Source organism: Chrysemys picta, chromosome 1, assembly GCF_011386835.1.
Source record: "Chrysemys picta bellii isolate R12L10 chromosome 1, ASM1138683v2, whole genome shotgun sequence".
Lineage (NCBI taxonomy): Eukaryota > Metazoa > Chordata > Testudines > Emydidae > Chrysemys > Chrysemys picta.
This window is the reverse complement of record NC_088791.1, coordinates 49,258,007-49,277,679: the sequence shown is the minus strand read 5'-3', so window position 1 is coordinate 49,277,679 and position 19,673 is coordinate 49,258,007. Positions and strand designations below refer to the sequence as shown.

The 19,673-nt window shown below is 37.5% G+C and overlaps 1 protein-coding gene across 2 annotated transcripts in view; it reads left to right on the top strand.

The window, feature by feature from the left end:
• MDFIC (MyoD family inhibitor domain containing) overlaps positions 1 to 9,909 on the top strand; it is a 120,553-nt gene extending 110,644 nt beyond the window's left edge. Inside the window, exons 5-6 of one of the 2 annotated variants that reach the window (XM_065556262.1) lie at positions 7,756 to 7,836; positions 9,641 to 9,909. In XM_065556262.1, the coding sequence (XP_065412334.1) occupies positions 7,756 to 7,836; positions 9,641 to 9,645 (86 nt within the window). In that variant the 3' untranslated portion in view covers positions 9,646 to 9,909. Of the gene's footprint in view, positions 1 to 7,755; positions 7,860 to 9,640 lie in introns of those variants that run through there. The other variant, XM_065556256.1, reaches the window with a different exon arrangement.
• Positions 9,910 to 19,673: the final 9,764 nt, after the last annotated feature.

Below are 19,673 nucleotides of genomic sequence, written 5' to 3'. Positions count from 1 at the left end.
CGCCAAACTGAGACCAATGATTATTTTTAAAAGAAAAACAATGCCAAAACTCAAGTTTCCTGTTGGTTGTTTTGTACATGTGAATGAAAAAGGCTGGATGGATGAAGAAGGGGTAAAGCTATGGCTTGATAATGTATGGAGCAGGTGACCAGGTGGACTTATTCAAAAATGTAGTCTACTGGTGTGGGATATGTTCAGGGCTCATTTAACTCCCAGCACCAAGCAAAGGCTTGCAAGACTAAACATAGATGCGGCAGTTATTCCTGCAGGATTGACATCGTTGGTACAGCCACTGGATGTGTGCCTAAACAAGCCATTTAAAGATCGCATTCGAGAACAGTGGAATGAATGGATGGTTAGCGGCGAAAAGTCATTCACAAAAGGAGGAAACATGCGTGCTCCACAGTTGGATGTTTTGTGCAAGTTTGTCATAAAAGCCTGGAATGATATTGATGCAGAAACAGTAATCAAGTCTTTCAAGAAGTGTGGCATATCAAATTCATTAGATGGTATGGAGGACGACTACTTGTGGCAAGATGAAGAGGAAGCCGAAGCTGAGACCACACCATCTGTTACGGAATTCGATCCATACGATGACTGCCTTACAAATGTATCAGAAGATGTCATTGATGTACTTATGATATCAGTTGACGAACAGGAGGATTTTGAAGGCTTTTAAAGGGAAACTGTCACGCCAGCAAAACCTGTAAAAATACCGTAGCTTGCAGTAATGATGGGCATTGCTAACTCGCCAGGGACTTGCCCGGCACTTGCTCTCTCTCTATTGTTTGTTATCTTCCTCCTATCATCATCAGTTCCAGTTTGGTTGACAGCTTAGAAAACAAACAGCATGGCAGCTCCCATGGGTTTATTGTCTTATCCTTCCTTTCAGCTTTAGAGTGAATTAGGAAAAGTTTAATCCACTTGCACTGTTTTATGTTTACATGTTTGATGACAAACAGCCTTATGTTTATAAGTGACAGTTTTCCTGCTAAGTACCTGCATGTCATAAGCATTTGAATTAAAATTACCATATTGAAATCAAATCTGATGTTTTTTTAATTTTTATTTGGTGTGCATTGGAAGAGGGGTAGTCTTATACGGCGAGTATATCCCAAACTCTATATTTTAACTGGAAAAGTTGGGGGTCGTCTTATACGCCCAGTCGTCTTATACGCCGGAAAATACGGTATTTATGAGTAGACATTTTGGATGAGATTTTGTGAGGTATGTCTAGAAGCACAAAACTGTCAACCCAGCATGAGGGGAAGCTCAGCTAATCTCCTGATTCTAATCTAAGCCACCGTCAGAGCTGATGTGACCCTCAAAATAACTTTGACTGCCAGCAACCGGTCGCCAGCTGCCTATGGAATCCCTGCTGTGCTGCAGCTTTCCCCTTTCCTGATGCATCCCTCCCATCCCCAGACCAGCCTCTTGTGCCAGAATTTGTGGTACAGGCACAGAGAGCCATGAAAGTTGCCTTGGATAAAGCCCGTACCCGAGAAAGTTCTCCCCTGGACAAATCCAGGGTGCTACTGGCTCTTTTATGGTCTCACAGCAGCATAAAAAGGCCATAGTGGTGGGGATAATCTTACCCTTTGCGCATATATTCTGTGTGCCAGGGACAACTGTTGTTTTTTTTCAAAGAAATCAAAATATCATTGTGGGCAAAATTCTGATCTCAGTTACTTGTGCAAAGCCTCCAATAGTGTCAGCAAGGAGTTGTGCGCATGTTTCAAAAGGAACAATTTGCTCCTTTGTGAGACAGACAGATTTGCTGAATTTACAATATTATACACCTCTACCCCGATACAACGCGACCCGATATAACACGAATTCGGATATAACGCGGTAAAGCAGTGCTCCGGGGGGGCGGGGCTGCGCACTCCGGCAGATCAAAGCAAGTTCGATATAACACGGTTTCATCTATAACGCGGTAAGATATTTTTGGCTCCCGAGGACAGCGTTATATCGGGGTTATATCAGCATAGAGGTGTATATTATTTTAAAATAAATATAGTAGACTAGAACCTATAAAAATTATGATTTCAGATCTTTCAAAATGATAGTTGTGTGTTGAGGAACAAAAAACTACTGTAGGAGGGAAACAACTTATCAAAAGCTTTGTATGCATAACATATACTAATGAATTAATAAATATCATATATTTGTGAGATAAGATTGGTAAATTTCTAACTGATTACTCTGCTTTCTGTGTTGCATTACGTCTCACCCATCATGTTTTAAGCTTCTTCTATATTAAAAATAAAAAGTGCAGCAATTTGTCCCTTTGAGGATCCAACATTATGTTGTCGTGAGGATCAAAGTTGTAAAACATGTAAATAGGATTGCTCACCAAAAAGTTACATCAACTTAGTAGTTCTTAAAGACATCATGTCATTTGCCCAGCATTATTTGTCTTTGACATCATATTGGTAATTATTCATTAAATTTATCTCAGTATTTTGTCTTAGGGTAGTGTTCAGTAGTCCCCCTAAGTGACTTAGGAGCCTATATCTCATTTTCAAAGCTGACTTTAGTCTATTGTTTTAAACCCCCAGTTATTGTTCAGAACCCATGGTCTTAAGCTCCTAAGTGCCTAGGTCACCTTTGAAAATGAGACTTAAGTGACATAGGCCCAGTCTACACTATAAACTTACATCTGTATATCTACATTGTTTAAGAGTGTTAAAAATCCACACCCTTGGCAATGCAGTTGTACTGACCTAACCCCCAGGACTATGTTGATGGGAGGGCTTCTCACATAGCTACTGCCTCTTGTGGAGGTGGATTAACTATGCCGATGCTTTACAGAAGCGCCAAAACGGCGCAGCTGCACTAGTGCAGCATTTTAAGTGTAGACCTGCCCTTAGCAGCCTGAACTTTTGAAACTGTTACTCTATATCTACAAATAACGAATAAGTAGTTTTTACTGTTGTGAGAATTGTCCACAGAAACAATGCAGTGTTCTGTAATTATTTATGCATTTCCACCAGACATTAGAGCTTGTGTTTTATTATGGCACTTTTTAACAAAAATGGAGAAAAAGTGTCAAGATTATGGGCATAAGTTTCCTGTTTTAGTGCAACTAACTGAAAAATTTGCTTGAGCTGTGTATTGGTGGACAGATTTGAATGTACCAGTTGCTGACTAACCTCTGCAAACCCAAGATAATTCTCAATATTCTCAATATAGTTGACTAAAAATATTTTGAATTTTGAAAATTTTTGATCACAAGGGAACATTTTTTTCAGAAAAATGTTCCCATTTTTACCAGCTCTCATTCTCTGTGAAATCTGTGCAGTTCTTATCTTGTCTACCAACCCACATGCAAAATTCATGTATAACTTTTTAAAAAGCAATGTAAGTCACAGAATCCATGAAAACAATGAAGCTTTATGAATCTCATAAACAGACTGAGTCTCTTTTGGAGAAAATACGACAAATTGCCTTGATGGCAATGCAAAGGTGAGTAAAATTTACACAGTGCAATCCAGATATAATGGGCAGATTCTTGGCTAGTATGAATAAGCATAGTTCCACTGAAATCAATGGAGCAATGTTAATTTGCCCCCACGGAGAATTTGGCCAACCAGTTAGTAATTGGAATCAGGTAAATAAGTGAAAATCAATATTGTAGATTGTTATGATGGATCCTTTTTAGGAACTTGAAACTAAGTAACGTAGGTGCTGGAACTAGAGGTGCTGGGCGTGCTGCCACACCCCCTGGCTTGAGTGGATTCCACTAAGTACAGGGTTTACAGTTTGGTTCAATGGCTCTCAGCACGCCCACTATCCAAATTATTCCAGCACCCCTGCTAAGTAAGTGTAGGGCATGATCCTGAACATTCAAGAAATTATTCAAGAACAGTTTCTTAATTTGAAAACATTCTTCTTGTAATGTTAACAAGGCCAGAATAGGGCCATTATCTGCCATGCAAATGCCAGTCACAGATATGATAAAGGTGAATAACTTTTGAAACATAACCCAAAATGTTAAAACTACTACATAACTTTAAAATAATCCTGTTTTAAGAAAAGATGTCAGACTCCCAGGTCCATAGAAATTCATAGTGTTGGATCCCATAGTCCTAGAGTTGTAAAACATTAAATGGGCCAAATCACTTGTTTTCCTTTAGTCAACTCTAGATGGCAACATAGAAATAACACAATTGGGAGCAGTTTCTGAAGAGAACATTGGATGGCCTTCTATAGCTGATTCATAGGTTCATAGGTTGTTCCCTGTTGCCTCCCAGTCCTCACCCCTTGATCTGCTTCTAGACCCTTCTTTGCTAGTGTTATGTTTGCGCAAATATCTGGACTAATCCATATTCAGTCCAATTTTCAAAATCATCTTGAATATATTTCTACCTATAAATTTTATGCAGTATTTACAATAGAGATTCTCTGCACACTGGGTTCATCCAGCGTAACATCTCAGAAACATGTTCTATACCATTCCACTGACTCTACACTACCTGGGAATTCTTCTTACATAAGGGGTGCCAGTTAAGCCCACTCTCTGATGCCAGAACAGACCGGAAAACCAGGTCTAGGGAGTTTAAGTGACTTACAAAACTGTACATAGGCCAGCCTCTTATATACTAGGTCACAGCATGTCATACAAATTGATTCAAATTTCTGTAGTTAATTAGGTCAGTGGTGAATTTAAGATAAGGAAATCTACACACTTTTGAGATCTACAGATGGAAAACACTAGAAAAAGGCAAAGCATGAGTAACAACATTTTTCAGAAGGAGTAACAGAGAGGGCCAGTAACTTAGCTAGGAAACACTATAGCCTGGAGGGTCATGCTTTGATTATGAGAGAGACATACACTAGCTTCTAATCTGAAAATTTGCATTTGCTTTGTAGTTCTTCTTACCAACCTTTGGGGTGAAGATAGGTTGCACTGTGGCTGTATGTACGGCATACCAAGGGCACATGTGTGTCTTGTCAGACATGCATCAAATGAGGTCAGGGTCAATGGGTGTCATTATTAGTTTACTTAGTCCTTCACTGTAATAGTCTGGTAACCTATCCATTCTAGTTACTGATGGCATCAACAAAATCTAAACAATTGAAAGCAAGGAAAGGAATAATTAAGGACATAAAAAGTCTTACACTGCCCACATAATGAGCAAATACACTAACAAGTATTAAAAAATGCAAATTTTATCAGAACTCACAGAGGTTTCAATTAAAATGTCTGGGCTTATTCCTGCAACCCTTAATCATACAAACAGCCCTTATTCATAGGTGTAGTTCTATTGACGTCAACTACTCATATCTTTAACTGTTGCAGGATTATGCTCTATATTTATCTATAATTTCAAGTTCCTAGAAAGGATCAATAATCATTTGCTACAGTGATTTTTAAATATTTTCTTAGTTGCCTGATTCCAATCACAGGCAAGTTTTCACTCAACATTTACAGATTTCTTCTTCTTCAACTTACTTTTTCTCCTACAGAACCAAAGCTAATAGAATGAAAATATAAAACGTCATATATGTTTGAGATGCTCTATTTTCTTATTTCATAATTTCAGGGATCTAATGGATAATACCTAACCTTTTTCCACACAGACTGTTTCTTATTTGGAGGATTCTACTTCAAGACATAAGGGGCATGTCAGCAATCGGCATTGATTCCATCAAAATGCTGTTGTGGCCTGAACCTGCATTAGCTTTTCCATAAAGGTCCTTCCATGCTAGGAAATACCCTTTAACAAGGCTTCCAGGGCAGTGAGAGTCCTGGCAATACAGCATAGAGCTGCTGCCTAGGGGCCTAAACCAGGGGCTAGGGTCCCCAGTGCCAGTATTAAGGCACAGAGACCTCATATGGATGGCCTTGTGTCCTTATCAGACCCTTTAAAATTAGCACATGTCTCAAGGGATCTGAGATATCATTTAGTGATATTCTCAGGGTAGAAGTGCAGCCAACTCTGCATAGAACAGGCTTGTGGATGGGATAGCAGGAAACCCCATCTCCCCAAATGGAAAACTCCGTGAAGATAATGTTAATAATTTCCTCCCCTAAATCCACCTCCTTCAATCTGGTCCAGGGTCTTAAAAAATTACTGGAAACATAATTTCTTAATTGCTTAGGGTTTTTTCAACAAAATACATTATATGTTCAAAAGCCGCTACCCTAATATTCTATAGCCATCATTTCTTTTGATCTGGACATCCACAGTAATTTATCCCCAAACACAGTTCATAATTGTTCTTTCTTGAAAGAAAGGTTCAGTGACTACAAGACTTGCAGGATGGCTGGTTCTGCCACTCTCTCCTGCCAAAATGTGACAGGCACAGCAGGGTTGGATGGAGGTTTGGCCTTTGAGTAATTTTCTAGCTCTGCTCCTGTTCCCTATTTTCCAACAGCAGCCAATAATTATGATAATATTTTACATATATATAGAACTTTTCATCCCAGAAGATCACAAAGTGCTTTACAAACTCAGGCTTGACTGTGGCATATAGCCAGAGGTCTGCCTCCAGGGTAGTGGGGAGCTCACTACTCCAAGAACTCCTAAGAGTCCTGTAAATCAGACATTCCTTCTTGGAGCTTTGGAGAATGCAGCATGAACCTGCTTGCTGCATCACCCATGGACTGGGTGTGGTATTTGTTCCTTATCTGCCTGGCTAGTGCCAAGGGCTGGATTGGAAAGGACCCTGACTCAGCATCCTCTCCCTCCCCTTTACAGAGACTGAAGCTGACAGTGGAGTTAGCCCGGTGGAATCCTTGGGCTCCCTGAGTACTGGCACTCCCATTGTGACCAGTCTCAGTGTGAGGGTTACAGATATTGGAGGGGCATGTAGAAGAGCTACAGTATGGCTCTAAATGCACCCAGACCCACTGAAATACAGCCACCTCTGGGCCAGAGAGCTGTAGCCAACTGGTGCACAAGAAGTGCTTGATGGGCTAGGTCTTCCAGACCTTAGGTTGTAAGTACTTTGAATCAATGACTCTGTCTTCCTCTGTTTGTACAGTGCCTGGCACAATATGGCCCTGATCAGCATCATGGTATCTGGGTACAATAGCAGTATAAATAATAATAAATACATGAAATCCATATTCAACTTTAAATTGATTAAATTCTGTCCAGATGCAGGTATAACATTTTATTATCTGTAGCCAACACACCTGTTTAAACATGTAGAGAAATTTCTGTCCTTAATAGTATTGATTGATCGATTTTAAAAGTATTTTGGATTGTGTGTTTTCTGGTCAGATAGCACTAGCACCTAAAATAATCAAGGTATTATGCGGCATACCTCTATTTTAAAATTAATGTGGGGTTTAGGCTGCCCAATCTGCAAATAATACATAGTTGATGTAATAAATCTTCTGTTGTTCTTGTAGCTAGGCCAATCACTTAGTTTTAATGGAAATAGTAGAATAAGTATCACTGTTGTATTTTATTGGAAGTAATTTTCAACATGACGTATTTAAATCAAGTATCTGATGATGACATTTTGGAGAATAATTTAGTTACATGGTATGATTTAAGACAGGCATGTTGAAGACAGCATAATCAATTAACATTTACATGTTTTAATGGTACTTTCAAATAAATAAATACAAAAGTTTTCCCTTTATTGATCTTTGAAATCCTGAAAATTATTCATCTAAATTCTTGATTCCCTTTTGACCGCTTCTGTAATTTTAAAGATAACTTTAGTCAGCTGGAAAGTGTCTGTTAAAAGAGAATAGCTCAACTGAAACAAATTCCTCTTGCTTTTGTCTCCAAGTGAACTGCACTGTGAAAGGACATGAAATGTGCATGCCCTGCCTGAGAGGTTTGCAGCAGAAGATAAGGTGCAATCTGACGGGTAACTAACCACTTCTTCATAGTACAGCAAATATTCCGAATGGGAAAAGGCTGTTGGTTGAGAAACAACAAGTAAAACAAGTCTTCAGGTTAAAAAAAAAAAAGTATATTAATTTTTCATGTGAATTGTCCTCATAACCTCCTTAAGAGCTGCTATTAGAAGGTGAATTTTGCTGCATGAAGAAACTAATGGTTACTCAGGTGTATGAAATGATATTCAGTGGCAGTATGTATGAGAAAAGAAAAAAACACCTCTCACTTTAATCGGTGATGATATTAATTAAATTTCTGGTATTAAGAGTAATATTTCAATATAGTAAGGGAAATTTTCTTATAATTTACAATCTAATGTTTATGCTGATTTGTGCTTGAAAACAAAGTTTATGTACGTATTTATTTTGTGCATTGAGTTTGAAAGCTTTGAACATATGCTGCATATTAAAAATCAAATTAGGGATATGTCCCTGTTTTCTGTTGTATTAAGTGTTGCCAGGCATCTTATATTTATAACTAAATATTGGTAGATAATGCCAGCTTTCAGGAAAGTTCCCAAATTGCAATCAGGTTCTGAAGAAAATAGGCTAAAAAAATCTTTCTGTATTCAGTCTTTGTTTTCACTTTGCTTTCTTATGGACCACATTTTCAAAGACACGAATTAATTTATGAAAAATCGCATGTTTACATGTGTCCATATAATTACAACAGACACTTTTGGGTATAGGCCTGATCCCAGGCCCACTGAAGTCAACAGAGAGCCTCCCATTCATTTCAGTGGGCTTTGGATCAGGCCCTATCTACATACACAAAATACTGCAAATTATTATTATTTATTATTTGTATTACCATGGAGCCTACATTAATACTTGCAAGTACAAATGGACATTTAAGCATCTAATTTCTCACTTGCATGCACACATTTGTAGGCACAGTGGCTAGGCAAATTAGGCCTGTAGTTTTGTGCAAGGACCAGGGGTCCTGGGGATTTGCTAACTGGACCTTTTCAATACTTTGGTTATATTTGTAAAAAAGTTGTATTTAAATTCTCCAGTTGGTCCTCATAAATTAAAACTGTTGGTGTTGCATGGGCAGGAGAATAACTTGAGACCATGCTGAGTTTTACAATTTGATTAAATCAAAAAAAGTCTATTTTAAATGAGCAAAATTTACATTTAAGAAATAATGCTCCTGATCTGTTTTCTTTTCATCCCATTTTGACACCAAGGATCTCTCCTCCCCTCCTCCCCCCAACAGACTGTACAGATTGAACTATAGGAAAAAAATTAGTACTACTGCTGCCACCTGCTTACTATACAGATTTAGGTTTGGTGCACCCTGAACGGGCCCCTGAAAACTTGAGTGTTCTGTGGTCCACTATGCAAATTTGTTTTTGTGGCAAATTTTAATGCCTGATTGTAATGTGCCATAAAGTACAACTGGAAATGGTCATAGGATCAGACCCTGATTTAATTTACATTGATGTAAAGCCACTGATTTCAGTGGTCACTCCAAATTAACAATACTGTAACTGAGATGAGAATCTGCACTATATGCTATTTTCTTCTTGATACACACACATCATTTCAGGTTTAATTAATTAGTGTGGCATAATTTATGAAAAGGAACATATGCCACGTCAGTGTTGACCCAAACAAGGGGTGCTGAAACAAGACTCATTCAGAACAAGACTTCTTTATGCAATCTTATTCAAAATATGACTTTGGGTTTTTTAGTTTTCAAGATGGGGAGGAGGGGAGAGGGAGGTGAAGAAGAAAAAGTGACCAAAAGTCATTTTTATTTTGCCTCAGTTTAGCTATCTGTGCATATAGTTCCTAATGGACACCTGACGACACCTCCATGAAATATCATCATCGTCTAAGCAGAGCAGCAGGCCAATCAATCAATGCCCAAGGTGATTTACCTACACTCTCGTCCCTACAGGTGTTTCTCCAGAGTAGGAATGAGGTATGTTGGCCAGCCAAACCTATTGCTTATGTTGTACATGTTCTATGGATAAATAGAGGATTTCAGTTTGCTGTGCTGTTAATTCTTTCATCCATTCAAGAATACTATTTTTTTAAACAGCCCTTTGATTTAGATGTTGACTTAATCTAAGCATTTAGTCAAGTTCCAGACACAAAAATAAATTACAAAAGAACAAGTTGGCTTATAAATCACCCTCTAGTTAGTTTAGATTAGAAAATCTCCAGTAACTGAATTAGAGAGCATACGAAAATTTCTGCTGCTGTTTCTGTTCTGTCCGGAGTCACCAGAGAACTGCCAGTGAAACACCTCCTGAAGAATAGTATGTGATCAGTGCAGAATGCTAACAGGAGAATACCAATGATATTAAACACCACCACGGGCCAACAGTCCATCCCTCATCCTCTACTTAATGAATGAACTGTGAAAAGCTATTGTACAGCTTACAAGAACTGAAAAGAGGAGCTGCTTTCATTCAATTTTTCCTTCTTCTTTTCTAATGCACTGTAAATCTGACTACTGAACAATCGAATCAGTAGAACATACCAGAGGAACCAGCATGACATTCATTTATTGCACTGATGCGAACAAAAGCATTAGTTTGTTTTTCTCAGCAGATTGTTTATTTTTAGAGAACAATTCATTTTAATTATGGGTGCACTATGGTAGTGACTAAAGGAATGGAGAAAGTATAATGAAGTACTATAAACAAAGTCATGAGTAGGGCTGGTTGAAAATTTTCCATCAAACTGTTTTCACTAGAAAATTGGGTTTTCAACCAAATGCATTTTTTCACTAAACATGGAAAATTTCAAGATGTTGTCGAAAAACAAGATGCTTGAAAATTGAAATATTTGAATTCAGCTACCTTGGCATGGCGCCTAATGAAAATTGTAGGTCAGTTTCATCATGTCCCCATTTTCCTTGATGAGCAGGACTTCCCAACCAGTCTGCATCTCCCACAATGCACTATAGCAAGGGACTCCTGTGATGCAACTTCCTACTCTCACTATGAGGGGAGACCGTGGTTAATCACTGAAGATGTATTCCAACGTGGAAACTGGCCTATAGAGGAAATAGGAACATGAAGAATCCAAACTACAACACTCATCAGGCATTTTCTAACTGAAATATTTTGTTATTTTGCCAAAATATTTCAGTTTCTGATATTTTGTCAAAAACTTACAATTTTCCATAGGGATAAAAGGCCATTTTCTGACCAGCTCCAATATTAAATTTATTTTTGTCGGACACCTCTAAATAGTACTCCTCCTTGCCTTCCTAGCCATCAAGAAAGTAAATAATAAAACATAGATTTGTTATAATCCAATCTCACATGTCCACCAAGAATGACATTTCTGTCCTTACCGGCACTTAGTAAATACTGAATGCAGGTCAAGATAAATTATCTTATTGTAATTATTATTGTTTTGTGACAAAAAGTCAGAATTTTCTCCAGAGGAAAAAACATTTTCCAAACAGCTCTAAATATAAACTCTTGTAAATAAAAATGAACAGCCATTTTACAGCTTACGAGAACAGAGGAATCCTTTCTTTCTGTCTTTCTGTCTTTCTTTGTAACCCACTGCAAGTTGCACTACCGGAAACTTAATTAGTTTATTAGATTAACTTTAACTTAGATTAATCGGACTATTTTACATTTAAAGCAGTAGAACATGTCTCATACCTTAATTAATTCCAGTGCTAGAACAGAATTGCCACAGAGCTACAATCTTTCATATCATACAGAAATGCTCTCCCTCACCGAGAAAGTCTTTGTGTCTGCTGATGAACTTGGAAAAATATAAAGATATGCATATAAAATACCTAAGTAACTTCAGGGTCTTACTTCTGTAACATATTTTATTCCTGCTCCCTCCATATTGTTCAGTATTCTCACTTGTGTTGTCTCTGCAATTTAGACCCTGATCCTGCAATAAGCTCAGTACTGGTAGGTCCATGTATGCCTATACAGAGTCATTAACATTAAAGTCAAGAAATCTCTTTGGAGGACTGAAGACTATGGAAAGCCTCCCATTGACTTCGGGTCAGGCTGGGGCCAATCAGATTAGGCAAGCAGTATGTATGTATGCATTCATGATAAGCACATATTTTAATACCTGGAGTATGAGTATAAACATCCACATAACCATTTGGTGTGCAAGTTACATCTGCCCTTTTGCTTTGTTGTCTAGTGCTTTGTGTTGGGCTGATTATGTCTCTCATTTATGAGTCTTTATTTTAGTCTTACTGTGTTTTGAAGTTGAGAATTGCTCAGTGCTATTTACACACAGAAGTAAAAGCCCATGTAGTGCCCTGACCGTGTGAGTAAGGGTTGCAGGATTAGTCCTATACTTTCCACAACAAAAGAAACATACAAGCAAACCCAATTATACAGAAAGACTTTGAATAACAATACTAGGGATAGTGCTTTCAATTTTTAAATAGTCTGGGATTTTTTCTGTGATATATCTATTCTTTTTGATGTTAGCGATAACCTACATATATCGATTTGCGTCCCCGGTGACCTGGTAAAGTTTGAGTATATGTTGGTTGTATCTCTATTGAAATGCTGCTTATAGTTCATCCAAGATGTTTTTGCTACACTAATTTATCCCTCCACAAATTATCCCTTGTTAGGGGGAAGAGAAAAAAAAAAACAGTGAGTGAGGAATATTTTCCACTGGTCTTGCCAAACCTGTTAGGGAAAGTTCCATTTATTCTTCCAAAGCTAATGTTTACCTTTTCTAATACTCCTGACTCTTTTCCTTTGAAGCCCTAATATTTTAAAAGTTTTACTTATTGCTTTAAAAGTATTACGATGCCTGTGTGTATTATGTATTCATCACTTGCTCTGAATTCTAGGTTAAATATGAAAACACGAGAAATCATTTGAAAACATAATGATAAGAATGAAATTCTTGCCAATCTCTTTTAGCATGTGCCTGCCCTATGCACTCTACCTTATTATAGGATATCTATGGAAAAAATACATACTCATGGAAGTATATTGCTATTTTTTAATTGTGACCTTTGCTTCATGAACAAAGTTTTTACTCTATTCAGTAACTATATTCTCCTAATCCTAGTTTTAAAATTATTAAAGGAAAATGAAGTGCAGTGTTTGGGATTTTTGCATAGTCAGTGTTACTTTTGCAGGTCATTAGCACATACTGGAAACTATTTTGGGTAGAAAAAATAAACAAAACCCAGGTTATTTAATTTCAAAGTGGTTATTGTGCACACACAATCTCTCATTCTCAATATAATATTCATATGCATTTTTGATACATGATTGACTTTCCATGCACAGGCATTCAGCAGGAAAGCATATCTCTCCCTCTGCAAAAGAAAGATCCTATTGCAAAGTAATCTACATGGGAAATATTTTTAAAATTGCATGAAAACCGAATTGACCTCTAAAGACCTACTATGGTCTAATGAATAAAAAGTTTCCATTTAAAAATAAAATCCTATTTTTATACCTGTATATACCTCAAACTGCTTTGTGCAATCTCGCTGTACAACTATACTGTTTGATAGACAAAATAAGTAAACAATTTATTTAAAAATCCATAAATGTAGATATATATGATAGCCTGTTATACTTCCAATACATCTTATAAACTATGATAAAAATATACATTGAAAAGAAAAAATTAAACATGAAATTTATATATGAGAATCCTTTAGTATTATAAACTTTGTAACAAGTAAAAGTTGGAAATTCAGAGTTAAGTCTCAGACTGTTCCATAACTCATCCTATTCAGATACAATAGAGTACAATGAAATTTCTACAGTGCCCTTTGTGCTAATACCTCAGAGCACTTTACAGTGGATAAAGTTAAAATTAGCAACATAGCACTCAATTTCCTAAAGACATTATTTTAGAAAAACTAAGTAAAATCAATGCCTTAAATGTTTGAATTTAAAATCCTAATGACTGGAACTCTCTTTATTTCAACTGGCAATGTGTTCTAAATCTAGTGAACAAAATGGCTGAAGGCTTTATGGATTTATATCATCAGAAAAATGATAGTTTTATCATCTACCAAATTCAGGGTGCATACTGATACTAACAGCAGATGTGTTAAGTAGGGAAAGCTATGCAATGGCCTGTATGTCAAATAATAAAGTAAGACTGTTTTCATTTCTACAACACGTTCCATATGGATCTCAAAGTTCTCATTGTATTAGTTCTGAGGGAACAAAATGAAGTATTTACTAATTTGCAGTAATGTGCTTAGAGAGAAATTTTGTGTACATACTCAGAGCAGCTTTTTGCTAAACCATCTGCCAATTAGACATGGTAAGGAATGGCTTGTATAGCAAGGATGTGCGCTAGCGAGGCTTGTTATAAGTGCTTATAATGCCCTCCTTCCCCTGCCTATCTCACCTGTGGGGCTCAGTCTGGTAGTCTTTCTCAGAGGCTGCCTTAGAGCATGTCTACTGGATCAGACACCACACAGAACACAGCCAGAGAAGGAAGAGGTGGTGCCCCCCTTTGTAACTTTTAGCACAGCAGGTAGAGCCGTCGTCAGCTGTCCCTCGATACGAGGATGATGTCTGCCAGGAGGAAAAAAGTCGTTGATGAGACTTAAGATGGCTGAGGAGTCCAATCCGTGCTCTAGGTTTTTCCACATATATAATAGGTGGATGCTTGGAAAGAACACAACTGATGTACAGGATGCGGTACAGCAGTGGTTCTCAAACTAGGGCCACTGTTTGTTCAGGGAAAGCCCCTGGCGGGCCAGGCCAGTTTGTTTACCTGCCGTGTCCGCAGGTTCGGCAGATCGTGGCTCCCACTGGCTACGGATCGCCGCTCCAGATTTCATTTTGGTTCTCCTAAACCAGATTTTCTGGAAATACTGTCTCACAAAAGAGTTTGCTTTTCTGCTTTTCAGCAATTGGATTGATTTTCTTTTTTTTTTTTAAGTGAAATTTTTCATGCTAAAGGATTTCTATTTTCTGGTCAGCTTTATTAAGGACTATTGAGGCATTTTACAAGTGGATACTGAAGGAAATATCTGTCTTCTGATAGCCAAGCTTCCATTTCCAAGATATTTTAAATATTTTTATATTGAGTTAGATAAAACAAAAGTTAGCGTATAAGTTTCTGCTACATCTAGCAGAAGCAAACATATCAATTTAACAAGGAAATAAACATGGACATTCAAAAATATTGAATTCAACCAGGGATTCCAAGGCTCGTTTTAAGTTTTTGGGCTTTTTCTTATTCTGTACACCAGTACTATGTTGACTTTACATTGCAAGCCCTATGTAACCCATTCTGCATGATGAGTGTTTTAGATGATTGTCAGTGTCAGGTTATGCAGTTTGGGGCACGTGAGGAGAGGATATTTAGAACTTTCTGCATGATGCTGACTACTCATAGAAACACAGAACTCAGAAATGAAAACTAATAGGACACCCAGTTCAGGAACCTTGCTAAATGAAGAATTGTTCCTTGTAGTTCTGATCCGATGTCCATTGAAGTGAATGGGAGTCAAATCAGACCCTATATTCTAATATTTTGTACAGTCTAGTTTTAAATGTGTCCCAGGCAATGGCTTATAGCTTTATATTTTGCTGTTCAGGAGATTTTTCTGATAGGTAAGCTATTCTACCTTTCTTTCTTAGACCTAAGGCCCCCTCTAAATAATTCCCTCTAATTTTTGGTGTTTATTTGTAGATTGTTATCCTGTCCCTCTTTAGTTGTCCCTTATGGAAATTGCTCATACAACAGTCATCATGGGGAACATTTGTAGCTTGCCCCTACACTTAGAATAGGCAATAGTATGCTATTCCCAGCTGTTGTGCTGACTGATAATGGGCTTGCACAAATAATGATCTTGATTCAGGAGAGCACTTAAATATGTGCATAATTACCATTAACTTCAATGGGACTTAAGCACATGCCCTGAATCAGGGCCAAAGAGGAAAACAAAGGAAAATCTCTAAAGTTAGAAATGTAATAAAAATTAAACAGTGTTGCAAATATATCTATATCTATCTGTCTATACTGGGAGAAAAAAATTATTTTCAAGCTTTTTAAGAGCATTGTAAATAGTCATCATCAACCATGCATAGTCTACTGGGGACCATTGTGTCTGCCATAATGATCACAGTTGATGGCATGGCACCAGGCATTGTGTATTCAAGGTTTCCCAAATCTGGCTCAATCCTATGAATTCCCAAATCTCTGAGGTGACCCTGCAGGCAGTCCCAGATAAGGTCAGTGTGTGCCCCCATTTGAGTGTCGATGGAGAGTTTGAGAGCACGGTGTGCTGGGGTGGTTTTGTCCCTTCTGGCGATATGGCCAAAGAGTATGCAGTGCCACTTTTGAATATAATATATTGCAAGAAATGGAGAGTTTTACAAAATATACCCAGAAACCTATGATGTACTTTGCAGTTTCCTTTTAAGTGATGATAAAATGTACTGGAAGAATAAAATAGTATATTGCTTGTAGACGACGTTTACTGAACTATTCATTTGGCTATAGGCAAATACAGATCAATGCCAACTGACTGAAGTGTAGTGGGGTAATTTTTTTCCAGCTAGTTCTTCTATAATAAATCTCTTTAAATTTTTGACATAGTCAGTCATGTGCATCATATTATGTCAGGTTACATCACATGATTTTATGTAGCCTGCTGGTAACATCACTTTGCATTATAGATTTAAAGAAATATCACTTCTTTTCACATATGAGTAGAAGATGGTAATCATCTGACAGGATTTCTTCTGCTACCCATGAGAAGAAGCAGAGTATCAGATCTAATACTTTCCACCCCCAACAAATAACTTTCTGCAAATGCTTGTGCATGACAGAATTCTAGCAGATAGTGGATATTTCACAGCTGGTGAATCTCTTATTGCTTAACTTTGATGTCTGCATCTTATCACTGTGCAAATTATTTAGCAACTGCCATATTATTTATAGGTATGAATTGCACAAATTAATCTAATAAATAATTCATTTTTTGCTGTGAATTAAAAGGCTGCCACAGTTAAAAATCTATTTGTGAAGCCGGTATCAATTGTTATGATGTCTTGTACTTAATTTCCTCAAGCCAATTCATTTTGAAAACTGTAAGTTACAATGAAAAGAGTGTGAGTTTTTCTTTTTTCAACTTTACACACATAGTCTACAGGAACCTTTTAGGTTGCAAAAAATATCATCATGCTCTTTAGTGAGAATTCTGTCATGTACAGGCATTTACAGGAAGTAATTTGAGGGGGGGGAAACATTGGCTCTCTTCCTAACAGTATGGCAGTTTGTCACTACTATGCCACAGGTTTGTAAACAAAAAACGATCTTAGGTGAATACTGATCCATTTTAATAACTTGAACCAAAAAAAATGGCTTTTTCCCCCCACCCATAGTAAGACATAAGAATGTCACTGCGGACCTAACAGAAAGACAGTCGCAAGTTTGTTTGCTAGTAGACTCCTAGGGAGCTGAACACAAAAATCCAATAAATAATTAGCTCTCCTGTGACAGGCTTCTGAATTACTGTGATACATTAATTGGACAAAATTAGCATGAATTAAGGCAAATAAGTATAACATGTAATTTATTACTTACTAAGCATGGTGCTGCAGTGGAAGCCTCAGATTTCCCTTAAGATTGCTTTAACAGCTATAATGCATTCCTTAATTTACTCTGTGGAAAATCAATTTTTTCAGAGTTCATTAAGCACCAATATGTTACAATGCAACTCCCTAGAGCATAGAGCCACAATACATTATGCAAATTCATGGCAGCATGGTACCAATATGTAAATAGCAATAATACTATTGTCAGTTGCCTATTGATAACCATACATGAAGCATAATAACGGAGACTTCTTAAAATCTGTTGGTTTGTTTCTGATATTAATCTGTACTCCTATCAAATGTCATTTCTTAGGAGACTTGTGGTTCCAGAGAGAGAAAGCTTTTCTTAATGGACCATTAATGTGAATGTTCTGAAGTTTCTGTTTGCAAAGAAATGGCATTTAGGACTTTCCTGCACATCTATGAGCATCAACCTTTTCAGAATGAAAATAGTTCTGTGTACATGCATAGTTGGACATGGCTGTCTATGGATTATGGAGATGCAGGTTAATACATGGACATGAAAAGCATTCATAGTTTATAAGGCCTTATGCAGAAATCGAATAAGCATTATTTTGCACACAAAAAGGTAAAATACTAAGATAAATGGCATGACTTCCAACCAATCAAATGTGAGTCACAAGAAACTGGCATTAAGAGAACAAAGTCTTCCAGACTATTTGATATTCACCTAATCATATGATGGACTCCAAAGCTATGCCTCTGGGGCTCTTCAGGAGATTGATGTCACCAGTGGAAGGGTAATTTCAACATAATTTTATGTCATAGAAATTAGGAGGAAGATGGTGGTGGTGAAACAAGATACTTGTGGAAAGGTGAATGGCCACAAGTCACCCTTCTACTTTTCTTTCTTGTATCAATTTGTTTTGAACAGTTTTCATTTTGATTAAAAATGAAGATCAAAATTAGTCAGTTTAAAGACCGTATGGTATCATTCCATGGATCTGCAATATAGCCCTTAGAAAGCAGAGAACTATATTGAATTGAAAATATAAATGTCTGAATAGTTGGTTTAAGTCCATAATTAGACCCTGGTCCTGTGAGTTACTGTGCTTAGGAAAACCCTTGTGCCTACACAGATCCCCATTATAGTTAATGGGTCAGAGATCCAGCAGCATGCAGTGACCTGCAGAATTGGGGCCTGTGGGATTTTTTTTTTTTTTAAATCATGGATGCTGTAGTGCTTAATTTATTATAGTCAGGGCTATAGACTAGCAGGGCCAAGCAACTTGGGCAATCTCTTTTCAGCTGCAGAGGAAACAGCTGATTGCAGCAACTGGTCCACCAAAGGATATTCTGTTACCTATTGGCTTAGTATGGGCATGATCAGAGTTACATATAGAGTTATGCAGAATTCTTCTGTCAACCTAGCTCCGTCTACTCTGGGAGTTAGGTCATCTTACCTATTCCACTCAGGGCATAACCCTGAGCTACGTAGCTGGGTCTACCTAACTCTTTAGTGTAGACCAGGCCTTGGAGTGTCTGAGCTAAGTACAAGTGGGGATTGACAGTTAAGCATAAGGGATAACATATTGCAGGAGGTCATTTGAAATGAACTCACACAGAAAAATGATAAAAGACAAAAACACCATACCACCCGTGGACAAACACTTTTCACAAAGTGAGCACTCCATATCTGATCTTTCATTACTCATCCTCAAAGGAAACCTGCACACCTTCAAAAGGTGAGCCTGGGAACTTAAATTTATAACTCGGCTAGCCACTAAAATCCATGGACTTACCAGGGACACTGGTTTCATGGCTCATTAGAACAAACTGTAACAAACACCTGCTTGCTGGCCCCTTAATCCTGATGCGAATCCTGCTTACTCTTTTGCACAATCTCACCCTTATTGCCCACTCTATTTCAAATAATCTCCTACAACATGTGATATCTCTTATGCTTAATTATCTGTCCCAACTTGTATTTAGCTCAGACACTCTTATTTCTTTCCCCAGACCTGAAGAAGAACTTTGTGTAGTTTGAAAGCTTGTACTTTCCATCAAAAGAAGTTGGTCCAAAGATATTACCTGGCCTACCTTATCTCTCTCAAGTTCTAGGATTAACATAGCTATAACAACACTACCAAGGGGGAAAAAAGTTTGTTAGTTCTGGTCAGGCTTCTCAACATCAAATGGTGAAAAATCTTGAAAGTATTGGGGGGAGGGGGGAAGGGGTGCAAAAAACCTGCAGTAAAATCTTTAGTTAAAAAATACAGTGGGTAGTGGTTGGA